Source organism: Zalophus californianus, chromosome 13, assembly GCF_009762305.2.
Source record: "Zalophus californianus isolate mZalCal1 chromosome 13, mZalCal1.pri.v2, whole genome shotgun sequence".
In the NCBI taxonomy this organism is placed as follows: domain Eukaryota; kingdom Metazoa; phylum Chordata; class Mammalia; order Carnivora; family Otariidae; genus Zalophus; species Zalophus californianus.
Window position 1 is genome coordinate 48,606,642 of NC_045607.1, and position 21,971 is coordinate 48,628,612.

The 21,971-nt window shown below is 41.1% G+C and overlaps 1 protein-coding gene across 7 annotated transcripts in view; it reads right to left on the reverse strand.

Moving 5' to 3' along the window:
- FOCAD (focadhesin) overlaps positions 1-21,971 on the reverse strand; it is a 310,627-nt gene that overhangs the window by 43,896 nt on the left and 244,760 nt on the right. For all 7 annotated transcript variants that reach the window (XM_027615362.2, XM_027615363.2, XM_027615366.2 and 4 more), the window contains 9 exons: positions 19,856-20,094; positions 16,529-16,618; positions 9,846-9,993; positions 7,800-7,919; positions 5,999-6,121; positions 5,468-5,545; positions 4,695-4,766; positions 2,825-2,927; positions 845-925 (listed from right to left, as the gene is read on the reverse strand). In XM_027615362.2, the coding sequence (XP_027471163.2) occupies positions 845-925; positions 2,825-2,927; positions 4,695-4,766; positions 5,468-5,545; positions 5,999-6,121; positions 7,800-7,919; positions 9,846-9,993; positions 16,529-16,618; positions 19,856-20,094 (1,054 nt within the window). The remainder of the gene's footprint in view (positions 1-844; positions 926-2,824; positions 2,928-4,694; positions 4,767-5,467; positions 5,546-5,998; positions 6,122-7,799; positions 7,920-9,845; positions 9,994-16,528; positions 16,619-19,855; positions 20,095-21,971) is intronic.

A 21,971-nucleotide genomic window follows, 5' to 3' on the forward strand; every position in this document is an offset into this window, starting at 1 on the left:
CCTCACATCTCTGAAGAGTTGATATATATCAGTAGAGAGCATTTATTTAAAGACTTATATGGCATTACTCAGACTCTAGTTAAAAACGAAAGGCAGGGCGCCTGGGTGGCTCAGTCGTTGAGCATCTGCCTTCGGCTCAGGTCATGATCCCAGGGTCCTGGGATGGAGCCCCACGTCGGGCTCCCTGCTCAGCGGGAAGCCTGCTTCTCCCTCTCCCACTCCCCCTGCTTGTGTTCCCTCTCTCGTTGTGTGTCTCTCTGTCAAATAAATAAATAAAATCTTAAAAAAAAAAAAAAAAAACGAAAGGCAATTCAATCTCTGTCTTCAGGTTGCTTGTGCTCTAATGTGGGTGGTGGCAGCAACAAAGAATCCCACAGGGACAAATGTTTGCAGAGAAAAAGAACACAAGCTAAAATTAAGAACGACAGTCAGTGATTCCAACAACAGAGAGCGATCAGGGGAGAAGACTTACTTCCAAGTTAGATCCCAGCTGTGTTTTCTCTTTTATGGTCACACCCGCTCAACATTGACAAGAAAAGAAATGTGTGCTCATACTTTTTGAAAAGGTCAAATGAAAGATCAAGGTCTTCACAGATCCCCCTGACGCCCACCCCCAACCACCAAGGTCAAATACAATGATTCCAAGAGACGACACAGCGTGTATGTTTATGTACCACTTATGGTTGTTGGCCTCGTGGTCATTTCTGTCACAAAGATGGTCGAGCAGAAGGAAAACAGTCACTCCTTCAAATTGATTATGGTTTAATCCTACAGGAGCAAGCTTCCGGCACACAAACCTAATGCACAGGAAGAATGGTGAAATTCAAGGAACATGCTCACTTGCCTTTCTTCCCTCCTGTAACGAAGAAGCCCACGGCCGCTCTAATAAAACTGCTCTCGGGCAAATAGCTGTAGTCGGTGGGAACTGTGAAGGCAGAGAACGATCAAGTTAGCCGGGGAAGCTGGCGGGACTGATGGAGGGAAGAGAACGATCTCACGCTGCCACGTCAACCTCGAGACAGAGCGGAGATGTTTATGCCACTCATCTCAGCACAGTACTCTGTGGTGGCAACCAGTCCTATTAGATTAAGTGACTCGCCTGGAAGTAACCACTGCAGCTATGTAAGCAAAGCTAAAATGGCGGTAAACCTAGCAGAGACTGCAAAAGCACAGGGGATGGAAACTACTGAAGCGGTTAAAAAAAAAAAAAAAAAGTCCTTTCCACACTGTCACATCAACCCTCGGTGTTTGCCAGGAGCCTGCTGGCCTCTAGGCTGAGACCACCATTCTAGGGGTGACTTGAGGACATCCTGAATCAGATCTATGATCCCGGGAAATGCAACAATCAGTAATAACAGCAGCCAGCCTGTTGCTTCTGAAGGCGGGGACCTCTCAGTGACCAGCATGTCCAAATCACCAGCTCCAGCGGCTGACCCGGAATACTGAGGGAAGTGACATGGAGGCGAGGCGAATCTGGGGAGTTTCCTAGATTCTTTTTCTCCCAGTCCCCCCAGGATTGCTTCATGAGATGCTTTTTACTGCAACAAATGGCTCAACTGGAAAATTCCAACAGAAACGAGGAGCCGTACTTTTCCACACATATAAGCTTTGTGTTCCGACGAACCCGGGTGTGAGATGGTTCACGACCACCCGACTTGAGTGCATGTGGGCTGGACCATGTAACCCAGAGCATAACGATCAACTTGCTATTTTACCAGGACCTTAGGAGCGCACTGCCCTTCCCAGCTAGCATTACTTAAGGTTTCCACCAGGACTAAGTTTGGTGGGTTGTTTTTCCTCCCTTTTTCCCATTTTAACATGACAGCTTCCAGTTGTCTCAAGTTCATTATGTTGGGAAGGCTGCGGAACAATGTCCTGTTTCTCTAGCTAAGGAGTGACTGAAAGTGAGGGGAACAGTAATTATAGTGCTACGTGTTCATGGTGATGCTGTCCATGGACTACTTGTCAGGGGATCTGCGAAACTAGGTTTTAACGAGAAATCTTTGGTACCAAAACCTCTCTGGCCTGGGTCCAAGAGAGCCAGTGAGTCAAAATTCTATAAAGATCAAGGAGCAGATTCAGGTCCCAGTGTATTACAGTGATGCCTTCTGCAGAAAATCTCCACATGCTTAAATTAAGCATGTGGGAATTGAAAATATTTTTTACTGCTTTTTATCAAAAATGTGGAAATAGAAAAGGCCTTGTTATGTTAGAGATGTAGGATTTTAATTTCAATGCCAAGTATGTGCATATCTTTAAATGTATGTACCCCATCAATTTCTTAAAAGCAGGGGCCCGGAGAAATCCAGTCTTGGAGGAAGAGGCTTTTAATGAAATAGGGAGTATTATACAAACTGTAATTCCATCTAGGAAAATAAAAAGAACTCTCTTCCGAGCTTCAAGGACCTGTTCCTACTTTCTGGATTTGTCACTAAACTCCACATGTAAGTCATGTAATCTTTCTAAGCCTCAATGTCTTCATTTGTGAAATATGGGGTTAGACTGTCTACTCTGTCCTCTGAGCAAGGCATGGAGGAAGAACGAAAAGAGCATGGGCTTTGGAGGCTGACAGAGGTGAGTTCAACTGGACATGGGACCCTGGGCAAGTCAGAAAGCTCTCCACAGCCCCTCTTCTGATATAAAAGAGAGATGGTACTTGGCAAGTCAGGAAGCTCCCCAACAGCCCCTCTCTTCTAATGTAAAAGGGAGATGGTAACACCCACCACTTATGGCAGCTGCAAAGATTAATGCTCTCAGCCAAGTACACGGCCCCCAGTTAGCAACCCCTCCTTCAAACCCCAGTGTTCTAAGACTCTGATCTTACCAGAGGTTCTACTCTGACTTGAGGACAGAGTAGACAGATGAAGATGTCCTAGAAGCCAGAGAGCATTTGATTGAAGACCAATCACCCCAGACACACTGATGACCTATGGATTAAAGTGTTAACAGTGCAATGATCAGGCATGATCCACACTCCATTTAATAAAAGGTCACTCAGAGAAAGTCATTTATCTTTTATGAGGTGGTGGCTTGTCTGGTCATGACAAGTTCTCTGACAAGAGTATATCACATGTCTAATATACTAAACCCTGGACACACAAGTGATCAACAATTGTTGCTGAAGAAATGAACGAATGAATCAATCAATCAATCATGACAGAAGGTAGTACCGGTTGTCTCAGGTTTCACTGAGTCTGACTGGTCTCAAAGGAATTTTTTTTTTAAAAAGGGAAAAAAAGGGACGCCTGGGTGGCTCAGTCGGTTAAGCATCTGCCTTCGGCTCAGGTCATGATCCCAGGGTCCCGGGATCAAGTCCCACATCAGGCTCCTTGCTCGGCAGGGAGCCTGCTTCTCCCTCTGCCTGCTGCTTCCCCTGCTATGCTTTCTCTTTCTCTCTCTCTGACAAATAAATAAATTAAAAAAATAAATAAATAAAAAGGGGGGAAAAATCCAAAAAGTAAAAAAAAAAGGTGTTATTTAAGAATAAAATACCTCTAAAAATGGAAGGAGATATTATTTTGTTCTCTTCTTTAAGTAATGTTCTACTACTGCTTTATCACTCATAATAAGGATTTTCTTAAATAACTTTTCATTTATAGATTTTTCTCCCCCAAGTTATAGCCACTTAAGTTTTGGTATAATTATTTTTCTGAGAATCACATTCATACACGCAAAAGAGTTTTTTCTGTTCAGAGATTTATGTTTGCTTTTCAAAGCATGAATTACTAAAACTTGTTTATGTGGTAGGTGTAATAATCAGCTGTATTTACAAGAAGGAAAAAAGTATGCTAAATGAAAAGAACTAAGTGAAAAGACTATCTACAAAGTTCTACATAGAGTAAGAATACCAATCGTGCAAAGAAAATAAGAATACTTGAAAAGAAGTAAGACCAATTATTACTAACACTTGCTTCAAGTTGCGAGGACCACCAATGATACTTTTTCAACTTTTTTCATTTTGGGCTTTCACGGTCGATGCAACAAAACTAATAAATTTTTATAAATAAAATCTTAAAATATATAATCATTTCTCAGCAGATGAACACACTTACTCTCTAGCCAAGAATGCTGATAATAATTAACCCAAATACTTTTATCAGTGACATCCGACCCAGCCCTTCTCATCCATTCTTAGATATCTATCCTTCCCTTTGATCACCTTCCATTTTACTTTGTCCTGAGGCCTAACATCCCTTCCAGGGTCAGAGTTTCACTTTTAAAGGAAACCAAGCCAACTTCAGTTAACTCAAAAATGCCAGCTTTTTTTTTTTTTTCCAGAGGAAGTGCGTGTTTGTCAGTAAACGTGGGGCCATAAGCTACTCTCAAGTGCTGCTTGGACTCAATGTGAATACCCAGAGATCTCCTCATTTTCCAAGTAAAACCATTTGTACCATGAAAGAGAAAGGCAGTAAAAGGAAGTAGCTGAGGGGCACCTGAGCGGCTCAGTTGGTTGGTTAAGTGTCCGCCTCTTGGTTTCAGCTCAGGTCATGATCTCAAAGTCATGAGATCGAGCCCCACATCAGGCTCTGCACGGGGCTTGGAGCCTGCTTAAGATTCTCTCTCTCTCCCTCTCCCGCTGCCCCTCTACCTGCTCATACCCACATGCATGCTCTCTATCTTTTATCTCTCTCAAGAAAAAAGGGGGGGGTAATTATCTGTTTCCCCATCCAAGGGTTTTAAATTCCTCTTCTCACCTGAGTTACAGTTTTAATGACTTCATTAAGTCTGGCTTGAAAATGAGAGGACTGGATGGCTTCTGACTTCAGCTGAAGACAAAGAAGAAATATCCACCCCAACATCCTCAAAAAGTAAATAATGATACTCCCAGTGGATGAGCGCTCATCTTCTAAGCTATGGTATCATTACCACTACGTCCTTACATTTCAGAAACAAAAGCTGTGGGCTCCTTGAAGGCAGGGCCCATGCCGTATTTATCACCAATTTCCTAACATCGGTCAGTGCTGCAAGAAGTGCTCACTGAATAGACCTTTGCTGTATGAACACAGGTGCTCTTTAGCATTACTTGTAAACTGAAACATACATACATTTCCACCGTGGAAATGAAACATTTCCACCAGGGAAAACATTTAAAAGTGAAAGAATAACTGCCTAGATATAAACTTAAACATTACAGATACAAAATGGAGTTTCTTAGGGATAACTGTTGACATTTCATACGATTCAGTCACTTTTCTTGGGCAGGGAACGTTGTGGGAAGTACGTAGGCTGACTAAGTTTAGTTCTTACGAACCAAATAAAAGAAGGAGCAAATCTCTAAAAATGAATTCTCCACTAAGAGCAATTTTCTATGTATCAAGGCATCGAAAACCCAGTATAACCATTACTACTACGAGCATGTATTCTGTCCTTAGCACACTGAGATACTGGGTATTCTCTTGCTGTGGTTATGTACACATTTAGATTTCTTCCCTTTGTGTTTTGTTCATTTGCTTGTTTGTTTGTTTACCTGCATTACATCCCCTTCAGAGCCTACCAAGGCCACCATGCCGTGAAGCGCTGCCAAACAGAGCATTGTAGGAGTGCCCTGAAAACAAAGCATCAGGTATGTCAAGAGGCAAATAGTCCTGGGGTTTGAATGCTATAAAACTTATTATATCCTAGAGAAACACTGGTCAAAATGGTACTACATTTGTAGGGTCAACATAACCTGCATCACGGAACCAAAACTGGCAGCTGACTTGAATACAGTAATAGGTTGAAGTTATTCGATCAGAGGTGGCTCCTGTTGTTCTGTATTTTTCAAAACCACAGTGCTGTTTGAAAATTAAAACACTGAGAAAATAGCCTAAAAGCTATAATGGTTGACAGGATGTATCATTTACAAGGGATTTAAAATTCCTGCATCTCTTTCTTTTTAAATTGCCTATTCTTTTATTGTTAGGCTGTATATCTTAGCAGCACCTATAAATGGTCCAATAAAGTTGCTCTTTTTTCCTTTATAAAATATAAAATCACATGCTAGGACGTGACCTCCTACCTCTGCTAGAACAACTCTGATCCAGGCGGGGAGCAGTCTGTGGCCCACGTCCTCAGCTTTTCCATGTCCGCACAGGGACAAACCATGAACTAGGTTTCCTAATGCCAGGGCAAAACCTGAAGTCTGTTGTAAATGAATAAAAACAAAGGGTAAGGAAAAAGAAGAAGAACAGCACAGATGGCACAGAATTTTATAGAAAGCATCTAAGCACTTCGAGGGGCTCCCTTTCCTACTGACAGGTTCTTTCGCCATCTGAAAATCGGTGGCTTGCAGAGTTTTTAAAGAAAAGCAAGACTTCGGTTTGCAACAGAAACTGCAGTCTTCAGCTGCAGTGAATGGTTTATTTTAGGAAAATAATACTGGACCACTACAAGACTTGATTCAAACGATCCAAATTTTCAGAAGGAATTAGGGTGAAAATACTGAGGTAGACCACACAAGCCTAGTCAACTCCCAAACAAGAGGAGAAGTCCCATAACGAGCACAGTATATGGGCAAACTTCCACATCTTGGTGTTGCAAAACCTACTCCAAATTTAAGAGAGCACTCGTAGATCCATAAAATAGTAAAATACAATACAATATTGGCTAATAACCAGTGAATCCTGCAAGAATCCACCATGGCCAATACTGAGACTTTGGAGAAATCTAAAAAAAAATACAGACGGGGCAATTTTATAACGTGTGTAATCAGAGGGAACATATTTTTCAGTTTAATTGTTGTAAAATATACATAACATACAATTTATCATTTTTACTACTTTTCAGTGGCATTAAGTACATTCACACTGCTGTGCAACCATCACCACCATTCGTCTCCAGGACTCTTTCACCTTGCAAATTCGACCCTTATACCCCCTTAAACAAAACTCCCCATTCCCCCCTCCCCAAGCCCCTGGCAACCACCTTTCTACCCTCTGTCTCTAAGCTTTTGACGACTCCAAATACCTCATATCAATAGAATCATACAGTATTTGTCTTTTTGTGATTGGTCTATTTCACTTAGCATCATGTCCTCAAGATTCATCCATGTTGTCGCATGTGTCTGAATTTCCTTCCTTTTTAAGGCTGAATAATATTTCAGAGGGAACATTTTAAAGGTATTTAATTTAACTTATAGGTATTTAAGTTGTCCCACGCATATTCAGTCACGAGCAGAGATTCTCTGCTTTGAATTTGCTGAGGTTTGACCTTATCAGAGTCCATTAAGTATTCTTATCTTTACAAATTGTTATCGCTAGCCTTACATTCCCTAGCCACATGCTTGAAGGTTTTATAAATAGAGATGGAGAGAGAGAAAAGCCTTTTATACTCCCTCTGACAAAGAAAAAGAAGTACCTACAAAAGATAGAGTATAAGGAGAAAAAAAAGACATCTGTGACCACTGGCTACAGTAGTGAGAAAAGTCAGAAGTTCTTCAGTTCTGGAGGCGCCTGGGTGGCTCAGTTGGTTAAGTGTCTGCCTTTGCCTCAGGTCATAGTGTCAGGGTGGTGGGATGGAGCCCTGCGTTCAGGCCCCCTGCTCAGTGGGGAGGCTGCTTCTCCCTCTCCCTCTGTCCCTCCCCCCACCCATTTGTGCACTTGCTCTCTCTCTCAAGTAAATTTCTTACACTTGATCTTAGCCAAAAGGCCGAGAAGCGATCTCAAGTAAATTTTTTAAAAATCCTAAAAAAAAAAAAAAGAAGTTCCTCGGTTCTGGGCATGAAAACATTCTGATAATAGTCTAATCAGAGTCAGTCAAAATTAGGACTCAGCAGCAACATGAGACCCAAAGAGAGGAGTAATCAGGGCACGCATTCCAACCTGTTGGTTGTTTTCTACCAACACCCGAAGCTTGTTCATGATATCTTCAGCCTCTGCAGCCTCAACGATCCCGGTACTGAACGCTGAGGTACATACACAGCTGAGGGTATAGGCCAGGACCTAGAAGAAGAGACAGCAGGAGATGTTTCTGCGTGAGGGAAAACGAAAGAACACGATTTAGTGGACACCAATGTTCTGTCCAACTTCTCTCCGGGATAAGGACTGGATTCAAGTACGCCTACCACAGACGAGGCACTGTTTCGCTGCCTGACATGTCCTAACGATGGTATGAGATGCAGGTCAGAATTCCCACTTTACAGGTAGGGATGTTGAGGTCCAACTACATATAGCTTGCCAGTGACCGAAGGGAGATTCAAACCCAGGTCTTTAGACTCAAAATCAGCAAGTTCCCTCACCATCTCATGTCAGAACACTGGATCTATCGACAGCAGAGGCTAGATTTTCACCCCCGGTGAATGCTACTAATAGCCATGTGCTCTGATCCAAGGCCAAGCCGGAGAGGAAATTCAAAGATGGGACGCATGGCTGCCTTCAGATTCCCTCCTAGAAGGAGTGGGGCAGAGCGGCCAGGCATATGGGTTTTAGAGTCGCATAAATGGTGTAAAATAGAGGTAATATTCCTTACCTCAGAGCACTGGTGTGCTAATTTAATAAATAAATGACTAGATGAATACATGAATGAACAAATTATAAATAAACGACAAGGCTGGGAGTTAAGACGGCCCACGCAGGTGTATGTCCCACGTTGACCACTGACAGGCTAAGAAACTTCAGGCAAGTCACTCAATCTACTTGAGCCTCAGTTTTTGCAAATCCTGGTTAACCATCCCCTCCCCGCTACCTCACGTTTTCCTCCCGAAGCCCTCCTTCACAAAGATGCTGTTCAGGCAAAGTGGAAATGTTCAACTCCCAACCCTGGTCAATACAGCACGAAGAAAGGAAGCTGTTTCTAAGGTCGAAATTGGGTAATAAAACATCAGAGGGGAGGAAAAAAACCAAACTGCCTGCTCGAGGCCTTACAAATCAAAACGTCAAGGCGGACTGAAGCATCAAGCTCTAAAAATCCTGCTTTCGTTTATTAATCAAACTGCCCCTTGGTGGCAAAATTTTCTCCCTTTGCTTAAAAAGATGTGTCCTTTTCAACTGTGCTCTGCAACTCCTTTAAAAATGGAAATGTGGTGCATGTATTAGAACAAAACTTCAACCCTCTGTGCCCCAGAGAAATTCACCGATTCAACAAGTCCTATAGCTGAAAGCAGAGGGGCTGAGCGGGGGACAGAGTAGCCATTATGTACTCATCAATAGCTCGTGGGCCGGCCCGGAGAAAAGAGAATCTGCTCTAATGAGACAGGGAATCTGGCCAGGTCAAAAGGTCACCCCCGGGTCCTCCCAAAGACAGATCCCAGGCCGTGCAGCTTCACCTGGGCAGACACACACACACACCTCAGACGTCCACTCTGAATGCAGTCGACACTCAAGAGCTGTGTCCCATGACCTGCAATTCTGCGTAAAAGAAATTCACTGTAACAGAAAAATCTTTTCATTAAGTGTGGTAAAGGGAATTTCCTCAATGATTTTTCATGCTAGCTGACATTAAAAAAAAAAGAAAAGAAAAAAATCAAATGCCTTTTTTGATCCACAGTTTCTTAAGCTTATCCCTGGCCATCTTTTAAAGTTACATTTGGCTCGAACGTAATTCTAAAAATCTCCATTGAACCTTCCTCCGGAAATCGCAGCTCTTCTTCGAAAGTGCCTTCTAGCGATGTGGACTTGGGTTTTTGCATTCACTAAAGGCTCTTATCTTATAGGCCACATTTAAGTCTGAGTTTATTTAAACAGCCGCACAGTCTGAAAACCTTATGATCTAATGTCGGTGGTTTGCCACTCAGATTTTTCTCCTTATCCCAGTTGAAACTGAGGAAGAATTTAATTTCAGGGTTACCAAAATAGGAGAAGGAGAAAATAAGTGGCCACAGGAAAACAAAAGACAACAAAGGAAAGAAAGCCATAACTCCCCGCTCCTACCTCCTGAAATGTTCTGCTTTGGCTCCCACTGTCATCTAGGTACGTTGAGAGCTTCCGAAGCGATGCTGCCACATGAACTCGAGACTCCGTTTGGCTGCTGTGGCTCATGAGAGACAGAACAAGTCCAACACCCAATATACAGCCCGTGCTTGATGCAAAAAAAAAAAAAAAAAAAAAAATCAGGCATTAAAATCACCAGAAATCCATGTCAACGTTCTTCACTTATCATGGAAGTTTACACTGCTCTTGGACCTGAGATGAGATGGCTGGATTCTCAGTCTGCTGCCTGGTATATAAGTGTGTCCTGTGAACCACCACAGGTACACCCACTGCCTCCCTCCCCCCTTGAGTGGAAAACTTTCTATCAAAACAGGGATCTATGGCCCATGTTAGTGCTGTGGACCCACGGGAGAAGAACAAATGAAAATTTGAAACAGATCTGAGTTAAACTCCATGTGAGGTAGGAGGATGAATAAAAAGTCAAGTTCAACCAGCTCCATCCCTGCACTTAGAGAAGTTCTGTGGTCCTCCGCACCATCCCCCCATGTCCACATGTGGATGGCGCTATGACGAACTGCATGAGAGAAGAGACTCCATTTCGGAATATGAGCTGAGGGCATCTGACTAATGACAGGGGGAATATGTCGCAAAGCATGATGATGAGGTACTGCTAAGTGCTTGGTGTTTCCTAGTCAACTTCCACAAGTGGAATTTCTTAGAGAAACTGTGTATTTGTCTGTGCACAATGACATTAATCCTCTTCTCTTCTCCCCTCTGATCCCTCCGAGTACCACTGGGTCAGAAGAGAAAATGGACAAATGACAGGCTTGTCAAAAGTTACCCCATGTGACAATTCAAGTAGAATCTTAGGCTTTGTGCCCCAATTCTCGGGAAAGAATACATATTCGTTTAAAGAAAAAATTGTTCTCCCAGAAAACTTCTAGTTAGTATGATAAGATAATGCAGCCATAGGATGATTTTCTACTTTAAAAAAAAAAAAAAAGTTTTTGTCATCATTGCTGTGTTTTGAATTGAGGAAATGCTGAGTTGTTTTCAGAAATCATCCCGACTCTGGTTTGGCTTGCCTGTCATGATATCTGCCGCCGAAGACTGCCATTCCAGGGCATTTCTCCAATAACATATTTCAAAGCCCGTAGGTTATGTCATTTTGCTCGTATATAGGATCTATCTCCTCAGCTGGCGTCAAGAATCTTCACATTGTTTCCTGAACATGGTAGTTCCTTCCCTCAAACACCTCTTGCAAATGAAGCATCCACAACGGAAAAGAGACCCCCAAAAGGACAGAGAGGCTACAGGATTTGTTCAAGGTCATACGGAGAGTTTCCAGCAGAGCATGGCCAGGAGACGGAGGCTTCGGATTCCCAGCCTTCTGCTCCATCTGCCAAGCCCCAGGCCCCTCTCAGGGCCCCGTAGGGATGCCCTGATGAAATGCCTATGAGAAGGCACCATATCTCGAGCATGTTTTTCTAGGTTCCATTGCATAACTATCTGGCATTAGGAAATCCTTTGTAAAGAAGCTACTGCAGTAATAATCCACCATTAGCTAGGCAGAACTGCTGTTACAGCTTACAGGAACTTAACAAGCTCAACTAGCACAACGCATTTCCCACAAGTTAAATCAGCATCTAACATCTGAACACTGCATGCTTTTGAGACAAATCACACTTCTGAAGGAGGAAAGGCGCTCTTCATTAGTATGGATTTAAAGTCTTTGTTTCCATTTAGAATCTACAGGGAAGTTTTTTGTGTGGTTGTTTTTTGGTTTTTTTGGCTCCTTCTATACTGGTGCATATAAAAATTTGACAAAATTAGAACCACAGATATAGTTAGACAAAATGTGATTAATACTTTGAAAAATTTGACTTTTGCTCCCTCTTGACTATTTAACTGCTACTTTCGATTAAGATTTCAAATGTTACTTCCTTAGGGACACCTTCCCTGGCCCAGCAGGGAACCTCTTCAGGACTCTCCCATAACACCCCATACTAATTTAATTCAGACAATTTTAATTATAAATTCTTTTTTTAAAAAAGGTTTTATTTATTTATTTGAGAGAGAGAATGAGCAAGGTGGGGAGGAGCAGAGGGAGAGGGAGAAGCTCTTCAGCGGGGAACCAGACATGGGGCTCAATCCCAGGGCCCTGGAATCATGACCTGAGCCAAAGGCAGGTGCTTAACCAACTGAGTTACCCAGGCACCCCTTAATTATCAATTCTGATGAGGATTATTTGAAGGACTGTTTGATTTCTGCCCATGTCCTTCACTAGTCTGCAAGCTCCACAAGGATGGGTACATTTTCTGACTTTCTCTCACCACATTATCTGTGGCACCTAGTATACTGCTTTGACAGGGACAGAAATTGAATCAATATTGAATGCTGAAGAACTGACCCAATGCAGGAATCCAAGGAAGTCTACAGTGGAAAGAAGATCTACAAGAAAAACAACAACAAAAACAAGACTGGATTCTTATATTCGGTTGGAGGCAAAATTTACCAGTGCTAAATACATTGAATATATTATCCAGGATTCAATCAAGAAAACTCAATTTCCATTTCTTGCCAGACTAATTTAAGAAAGAGGAGTGTCAGATTTCATGTGGAAAAAGGATACCTCTCAAAGCTCACTTAAGTATCGGGGTTTATCTTTCTCAATAAGTAGCAGGTATCCTAAGTCTGGCTTTTTGGGGCTATTCTGGGCATGCAAAAATCTTTATCTCCTGGACTAAAACTCCTCTTTTACCACCCAAAGGCATATGGGCACAAAGGCTTAGAAAAAGACATCCTGGTTTCTAGTTCACATTTACCTAATATTATCACAGCATAATTATTCTTGGGCAAGGTTACCATTCACTAACGATTCTATTCATTGCTGAAACAGTCAATGACTGTTGTCATATATGAATATATAATCTAACTACGTATATACGTGTGCCAATATAAATAAGCTAGGGTGTATGCATCCATTGACCTTCTCAACTCCTCCTACTCTGTCTCATTTTTCCAGCATGGTCCAAGAAGGTAGTCCTAAAGCCTTATTCCTTATATGTTTTCTTGTCATTCCCAAGTGGTCTATATTTTAATGGGTTTATTTTTTGTCCTAAGTCTTAAAGATTCTCCTAGGTGCTTAGGTCAGCACTACTATGCATTTTACCTCATTTTACCTCCCCTTTGATATATTTGTCAGCTCCAAACCAAGAATAACTTGGGCAGAGGTAGCTTTCACATCTTTCCCTCCACTGAAAACAAAAAGGAGTTCCATGGAGGTGTCTCAGACAGATGAAATAGAAACAAATGATAATATTAGCTATAAATTTCAGGTTTTGGAATTACTAACATGAATCTTGAAGAATACTAACAAATGACAAAGAGAATTTGAGTTTTAAAATTATATGCCCTATTATGTCTCTACTTATTTGAATCTCTTATCCAAGTATATTAAAATATCACTGGCTAAAAGAAAATCGGAGACTTAAAAGCTATGCAATTCTGCTCTGTGTGTTGCTATATCAACTGAGATATAATGATAAATTGTTTCTAAAATTAACCAGAGATGAATCTTCAATTCCTTACTTTATTGTGGACAACCCTGCAGATTAAGTATAAGGCCATCTAATAATTAGTTCTAATAACAGTTAACATTTGTATAGCGTATTGCCCTTTACAAAGTGCTATACAGATGTTATCGTATTTGTAGAAGCTCAATAGTAATTAACCAGCACTCAGGTCGTTGATGGATGGCAGGACTAGTTAAGGCTGTGAGGACTGCAATGGCACAATGAGTACCACTAGATGGCAGCAGAATGTAAGTGATAAGGCCACACACACGGGCCAGCCCAGGTGCCGGGTCCTCTCAGCAGGGACGTGTCCATTAAATCAAGGAAGCGTGGTGAATTTGCTCTGGGTGAATTCTATCACTTGAGGCGGCAAGCTCCCGGATCTATTAACTAGCTCCGTAATGCTTCCACTATTTCACCTGAGGGAGGACTGCCCTAGACTCCTGAATCTCATTAGTTAGGGGACTACTTTATGCCTGGGCCTAGTGTGTCTGTATGTCTGTCTGTCTGTCTTGCTTTTTAGTAGCGAGACACACTCACATGTCAAAAAAAAAAATAGTAAACACCATATTGGCAGGTATCAAATTGTCTTCTTTCTACTGAAATGTGTTCTCCCCACCGAACTATTGTAAGAGACAACATGGCTTTGAAGGCAGACAACCTAGGTTCCTCCCCTAGCTGCTACTGACTGTGTGACCTTGAACCGGTCTCCTGTGTGAGACTCATTTTCTTAATCTGTAAACCAAAGCAATGAGTGTTCCTGTTTTAGTATTAATATTTAGATTGTCATTGGGGCTGAATGACAGGAGAAATGGATGTGAAAATGCCTAGCACAGTATGCGGCTGCTTGGTATTAGCTGAACTGAAACCAGAGACAGAGCTATCCAAGCCCTAAGAACCACAAAGCATTAGGAATGACAGAATACTAAACTTCATTAACTGTAGAAAGAACGGGAGTTTGAAGAAGATGGGACAGTTTCTTGAAGGATCTGGGCTTTTAACTGAGCTCTGAGAGGCAAGACTTTACTAAATGGACGGGAGATTTCTGATGACCCTATTCTACTTAATTCTGCAGGATTAGTCCCTGTCTGGGCCCACCCTTTCCTCTCCCAAGCACAGCTGATCACTAAGGAGGTAAGAATCAAGAAAGAATAATGAAGAAATAAGAATCTTCTCGATATAAAAAGTATACAGGTAATGTTAAATGTCCTTAGGCATATGAGGTTTGTTATATGCATAAATACCCACACTGTGGACAATTCAGTTATCGCTATGGTTCTCCTTCATTCAAACAAACTTCCTGCAGACTAGTGGAGATAATATATGTAAGTCATTCCTGATTGTTCCAACTGGCTGAAAACCTACAGGAAGTTGATCCACAAATTTGTTCCCAGCTTTGTAATACCCTGAGCTATAGCTATGATGGATACCTTTGGGGGGGGGCGGGGCAGGGGGAGAGAAATTTATCTTATTCCTTGGTTGTAAAAGGTAACACCACCAACACATGGATTGGGCTCCAAAATATCAACTCTTCATCAGACCCAGTAACAGCTAAATCGCCCTATCCCTTCCATTAATCATTTTCTACATTCAAGAGACTTCAATCATGCCACTGAACTCTCTTTTCCCATATTCAAAACCACACTCTTAAAATGTCTCATTTCATCTCTAAAGTGTTTCATGATAAACTGGGTGGATGTCAATGATTCTTATCTGATCTTAGCCTGCATCTGAAAGAAGATCCTATAACTACCACTAAGGAAGTGAAGATTTGACTCTATCTACTCATAATGAAATATTTGAGATATGCAGTTACTTCTACTAGTTACTCTTTTCTCTCTGAACCTAACAGGCTAGATGACATGGATGTAACTTCAGATCCTAAGTTCCTAAAGGCCACAAATGTAAACAGTCACATTTGAGCAGTGCCTATAACAGCAAAAAGTAAATGAGTTAATAAACTGGAGGTTAGTGCTTACAATTTGTTGAGTTTTTTAGTAACAATGAACACCAGAGGATCTAAACTGGAGTTGGCAAAACACGTGGAAGTCCAAAAAGATATAACGTTAAGTCCCCGACTGTGTTAGTATTTTAGGAAGTCTAATAACATTATATTCTCCCACACAAGTCACAGACCAATTAAAACATTAAATGTCTCACTAAATGAGTATGCTTAACAGTTATTGAGGTATTCTTTTCTCTTTTTTTTTAAGATTTTATTTTTAAGTAATACCTACACCCAACATGGGGCTCGAACTCACAACCCCTGGATTAAAGGTCACATGCTCTACCAACTGAGCCAACCAGGGGCAAGATATTCCTTTCTAATTATTCTTATTTGTTTTTTGGTTACCTTTCACGACTGGAATAATAAATTTATTTTTATTTATTTTTAAAGATTTTATTTATTTATTTGACAGAGAGAGCGAGCGAGCGAGAGAGGGAACACAAGCAGGGAGAGTGGGAGAGGGAGAAGCAGGCTTTCCGCGGAGCAGGGAGCCCGATGCACGGCTCGATCCCAGAATCCTGGGATCATGACCTGAGCTGAAGGCAGACGCCCCTGGAATAATAAATTTTAAGATATTTAGTTTAATAGACAAAATCTTTAAAAAGCATGAAGTCTGCGGTGGGGTGGGGAGAAACGATTAATATTGAGGAGTTTGGGAACCCCAGATGTAACCTATATTTGTTTCCGTTTTGATTCTTCAGTTGTTGGATTTCACAAGGGAAATCTAAATTATGGGTCAAAGGTTCTCTTCATCCAATCAAATTCAAAGAATAGTTTCAACTATTTAAAAAGGTTAAGTCATGCATATAAGTCTCCAGATACATGCCTCATATGATAAGTACAAGACAGAACTAAGGTATTAATAACTTAATGACAGCCATAAAATGACATTCCGTTACTTTGTATTGAAGCAAACTGTCTATTGCTGAAACACGGTTTTTAGAACAAGTACCTTTAATTACAGGTTCTGATTATTACTGAAACCTCTTTGCAAAAGAATTCAAGATCTAGTCCTGCGAATATTTCACGATTGAATGCAAAGCGAATGGCAGAGAAAGATTCAGTCTTCAAATATCAGAGAGGAAATGGAACCAACATACTTATATTCAAGACTAGGATCAAAGCAGCAATTTTCCAGGGCATCCAGAGACTTCATCAGAAGAAGGTTCATCTGTTGGCCAGATACATCGCTGGGCAAAGACCAAGAGGAAAAATTCAATTACTTAAAATCATTCAAATGTCCAAAATACTATATAATATTTCCTCTTAATATTTTACTGAACACTCATTTCATTAAAAAAATATAAAAGTAACAATAATATTGATGATTCACATATACTTATTTTGCAGGCAGAGAAACGAGTCAGAGAATTTATTTAATAACTGAGTTCCCAAACAGTATAATCACTTGTAAACCAATAAACTCAAAAACTGCTACTTTTGTATTTCCTCAGCCCATTCACATTTTAAACCACTGAAAAACAAAAAACCAAAATCAGAATTCAAGAAACATTTCTAAGAATGCTAACGTGATTTTCTTCAGAGTATCTAACAACCTGTGAAGCTGAAATTAACAATAATCATTCCAAATCTCCTTCTTGCAAAGACTGTTACTTCTGATTTCATGTCTCAATTGTGAAGGCTGTTCTTGTCCTTTTTCTTACTTTTGTTTTTGCAGAAGGGGGGAAAAACCCAGCCATGTATTTTTCTACCTTTAGAGAGTAAATGATGTGGTTTTGCGATGGTCTTGGTGAGAACTAGGACTTCTACGGTAAAAGAAAACTTAAAAAGTGGTTCTATGGCTGTTTTTTCAGGCAGAGTTGTGGGCTTCATCACCAACACTTGACTGTTAAGGGGATCCTAACATGTCAACTGTCATGCTGCTCCCTCGGACCATGCTCAGTGGAATGCAGCCCCAGGAATGCCAACCAGCCACAGGACACTTTAAAAAATGTCTTCCCAAACCAAGAATATAGTGGTTTTGCCTGAGGTGAAGGATTACATTTTGCAGTGCGCGCGCGCGCGCGCGCACACACACACACACACACACACACACACACACACACAGTTTAAATAGCTTTGACTAAGTCCTATTATAGTTGTTCTCTGGAGTAAAATATACTTAGTTATTCTAAACAAATGCTGAAGAGATCCTACTAGTATCCTCTGGGAGTTATGACAGAAGCAAGCTTGGGAATAATAACACTTTTCTGAATAAATTCTAGACAGGAATTGAAATTCAGGCGACTTTTTCATAAGCCATGGCAAAAAAAATGGATTGTCATGATTCTCTTCTACAAGGTGATTTTTCATTCTTGAGCCCAACATACTGTCTTAATCCTGTACCCCTGAGGGGGTCATGCTGGGCCACTTACTGTTTGTCACTGACTATTCAGAGTCAACAGCCCTCAAAATGATGAACTTAACTTTAGAAAAATGGAAACTTCCTCCAAAAATGTCATTCTCTAGTGACATTGTCATTATCTAGTAAAATACTCACCAGCACCAAAAGGCAAACATTTCAGATTCCTCTGCTCCAAGAAATTAGGAAGGTGGGAACCGTGAATAACTACATTGGCGGCTAGAGTGCTCAAGACACTGGCCAAAAGAGGAAGCATGCTGTCCAAACAGATCATTAGAGCAAAGTGAACATTTGCACTGATTCTGAGGGCATTTGGCCTTGGAAAGAGCTGTCTGGTTTCCTTCCCCAGGCTCTCCTGCGGGTGCAAAGTCAAGTGAGAGAGAGACAGGGGCGGGAGGTAATCTAGGAACTGGGATGAATCTTTTAGGTTTCTCCAGGTAGCATGATTAAATTAACTGCAAGCGCAAGCTTGTCAAGCCCTAAAACCAGCAGCCTCTCATCCTAAACTAAGGAAGAGGGTAGCCAGAGCCAAGATAAAATGAAATGAGTTGCCTGGAATTAAACTGCCATGGCTCATTTTTAGTTGTAAAACACGCTGCTTGAAAGATACTGAAGAAAGAGCATGAACACAGATGGTGACGAAACTGCCATTTGTAGCAATAGTAGCAAAGGGGGAAAAAAATCACTTTCAAGTTTTAAGGCTTGAAAAAACATGTTGCATTCTGTCACACACACACACACACACAAGATATGTAACAGTCAATTCACATGCAAAGGGCAGCCTTTTGTTCATGTCCAGAACCAGGCCTATAAATATGAATGCTGGTCAACAGAACAAAACGAACATTCTAGAAACGTTTTCATTTATGATCACAAAGATGAAGCCAATCTTCCCAATCATCTGACAGATGTTTCCAAGAGCTGAAAATGATCATCTGAAAGACAGTATTTCCCTAGATCAATAGCAGTTCTCATAAAGGTTTCACATAATGGTGTTTGCACAAAGCTATGTAAATTACAAATGCAAACTTAACCACTGGTTTCAAACTGAAATCTAAATATAGCATAATGTCATCCAGTTTACCCACATCGACACCGTCTCTTGGCTTTGGACAGACCGTTAATTTCTGCCAACCAGGGGAGTTTAAGGACATGGAACGTCACAACAGGATGCCTCTCCCAACTATCCTATTTCCAGTGTGGGGGAAAAATGGGGCTGAATTCCAGGTCAGTGCACATCTAAATATTCATGATATTCAAATATTCATGTCGTACCACACTGCAATCAACCTGGGTATATAAAATTCTAAAACTTGTTACAAAATAAAGAATAAATAGGACGGACAACACAACCAAAGTAGATTCATGCACAAGAAAACTTTCCCATCTAGTGGAATTTTCCACCTGGGTCTTTGATACTCGGTTAGCTCCATTCAAGGGTAAAGCTAGCAGTCCAAAACTGAGCAAACGGAATAAAGCACACAGTATAATATGCACAGATTAAGACTCTTTAAGGATTATAAAAATGTAGCCAGGGCACAGGATAAAAGCAATCTTTAAAACTGGGTACATAGAGTTCCTAGGTGATCCGGGTGATTCCCAGTGCCCTCAGGCAGCAGGGATATTCCAATCTTTTCCTCCCATTTTATAGTGAGATCAATAAAGAATCAACAGCTATTTTCACCCTTGGAAACCAGTGGAAAAAGCAGCTTTTTATTTTTAGCCCCACGAGATTACACTTTTCCTCATACCTCACATATGAGAATACACATATCCTCATATTCATTACATGGATATATCCAGAGTTTTCAGCTAAGCATGGAATGATGTTCGAGTCACCACCACATTCACGAGAGCAACCCTAAAAATACCCTATCTTTGTGAGGGCATTTTGGAAAGACAGACGCCCTCACAAAGGAGAAGAAAGGGTCGGACCTGCCCATTTCAAAAAGTTTAGCAACCACATTATCGCTCGGACAGAATGTTCGGGAACGTGTGTGCCCGCGCATCACGTCCTCTGCCTACACACAAAGACGAAACGGAAGAGTATTTTCATCAACCGTACCTGAGTTTCTCCTCACACAAGCGCGAGAGAAACATCCCCAAAGCAAGGCCCATGTGGATCTGCACGGCTTGAGACTCATCAGCTCTTGGTTTCCCAGGTAACCTGGCAGCCAGCATGTTTAGGATTTCCTCAACCTTCTCTTTGCAAGAAATCATGAAAACTGGCACGAGGAGAGACAAAGCCGTGGCGGCAGCAGAGCGGGCAATCGCACTAGCTGTGTTTTCACCAGAATAGGATTTCTAGGACATGCCAAAGGAAGAAAACAGAGGTTGGCCTTTGGTTTTAAAACACGAAGGGAGCAGACCTATCACAGAAGCACCACACAACAGGATCAGCGGTTCTGAGATCCACCCCCGCCAATCAAAAACATCATTAAAAAAAAAAAATTGATTTCTGTGTTTGTCTAGGTAGGTTCCCTTTTCACTCTTCCTTCCTGAAACAATTTGCTACTAAACAATCAGTTGATTAATATCCTTTTAAATTGGGGGGGGAGTGTCTTCTTTTAAAGGGTGTGAATTCCCTCATTATAAAGCCTGAAAAAAATTCAGTGTTTTGAAAGCCCACGTGTGTTTATGATTAAAAACCAAAAAAACAAAGAAACCCACCAAACCCCTAAGTGAAGTTACCCAAGCTTGGAGAAACCACCAAGCTATATTATAAATGTCCAGAAAGCCAGTTTTCCAGGAGAGAAAGAGAGCATGTGTGCGGTGGGTGGGGGGGCGGGTTGTTACAGTTTAGTACGAAGGAAGAAGTGCAAGTTTAGCACAGGGACCTATTGGCAGATCTCCCAAAATTTTTGGTGGGAACGCTTCCCAGTAGATGGATTATTTCCTACAGGGGGTTAATTCCTTTTAATTAAAAAGGAAGTTGAAATCCTAAAAGCCTCTGGTTCCAAAGCAATAACCAGCTATTCAAAACGAAATGGAGAGCTCTATATGCCCCTTCCTATATGTAATTATGGGAAAAGAAATGAATAAAAGCCCTAATAAAATGGCAGGGCAGCTGAGTATGAACAGCTTCTGCAAGAATCCCATATTAGGGAGCTCCAAGAGACATTATATACATTTATAAATATGTCTCAAGTGGGGAAAGAAGCCCGTTTATCATTCCGCCACTATTATTCACTTCAAATTTTCAGACACGTCATAAAGGCCGTTCTGTCCCTTGCAATCAAAGCACATTAAAAAGTGCGTTTAATTCTGTACCCATTTGCTAAGTTTTAGTACTTCAAACAAAAATCAAACATGTGCTAAGGTATTCTTTAAATTAACATAGCATTATTGTAATGACAATACTATTCAAAATGACCCAGCTGCTCCAACACTGGAAGTCAAGAAAGTGATTTTTGAATCAGGGCTTTGAAGAAGTAAAATAATGCAAAAATCACAAAGGTAAGAGGCAACCCTGAGCTGGCTACTAAGGAGATTATTTTTATTGGTTTGCAAGAACTAAGCAGCGCGATTAGAAATCTCATAGAATATCCTGTCCTGGTGAATATCTGAACCAGAGCGCTACTGCAAAGACCTCGATATAAACTAGTTTTTCGTTCATCATAAAAGGAATAAGAACACTTCTGACAGCAAACAAATGGACCATAATGCAATTTCTTTGAGGAAAATCTACCTTCCACTTTAATTCTATATTATCTACAAGTCATTTGTTTGTCCCCAAGTATAGTTAAAAATCCTAGTTCCAGACCCTAAGGCCCAGATGAATACGTACCAGGTCCTCCCAAAAGCAGGAGGACAGAGGCACACAGAATGCTGTACAGAGAAGACAAGGCAAAGGAGTTTCGGGCTCAATTCATGATCTTAGCAACAGTTCACAACCTGTGCTATATTTTTATTCAAATTGACTATAATCCTCCACCACTCAGCTGATTGTCCCATGATCACTATAATTCCCTAAGCAGTGGAGAGTGATAAGGCAGAACCAAAATAATTCTGGGCAGATACAGAAATAAAGCATGCACTACAGCCAATGAAAGGGAAATAAAACCTAAACAAAAAAAGTGTGTTTTCACTTTGTTTCAAATCTTAGGATATTCGCATGAAGAAAAAAAGTGACTGACAGGTGCTTTTTCATGAGCAACAGCAATATTCCTTGCTATGTATAG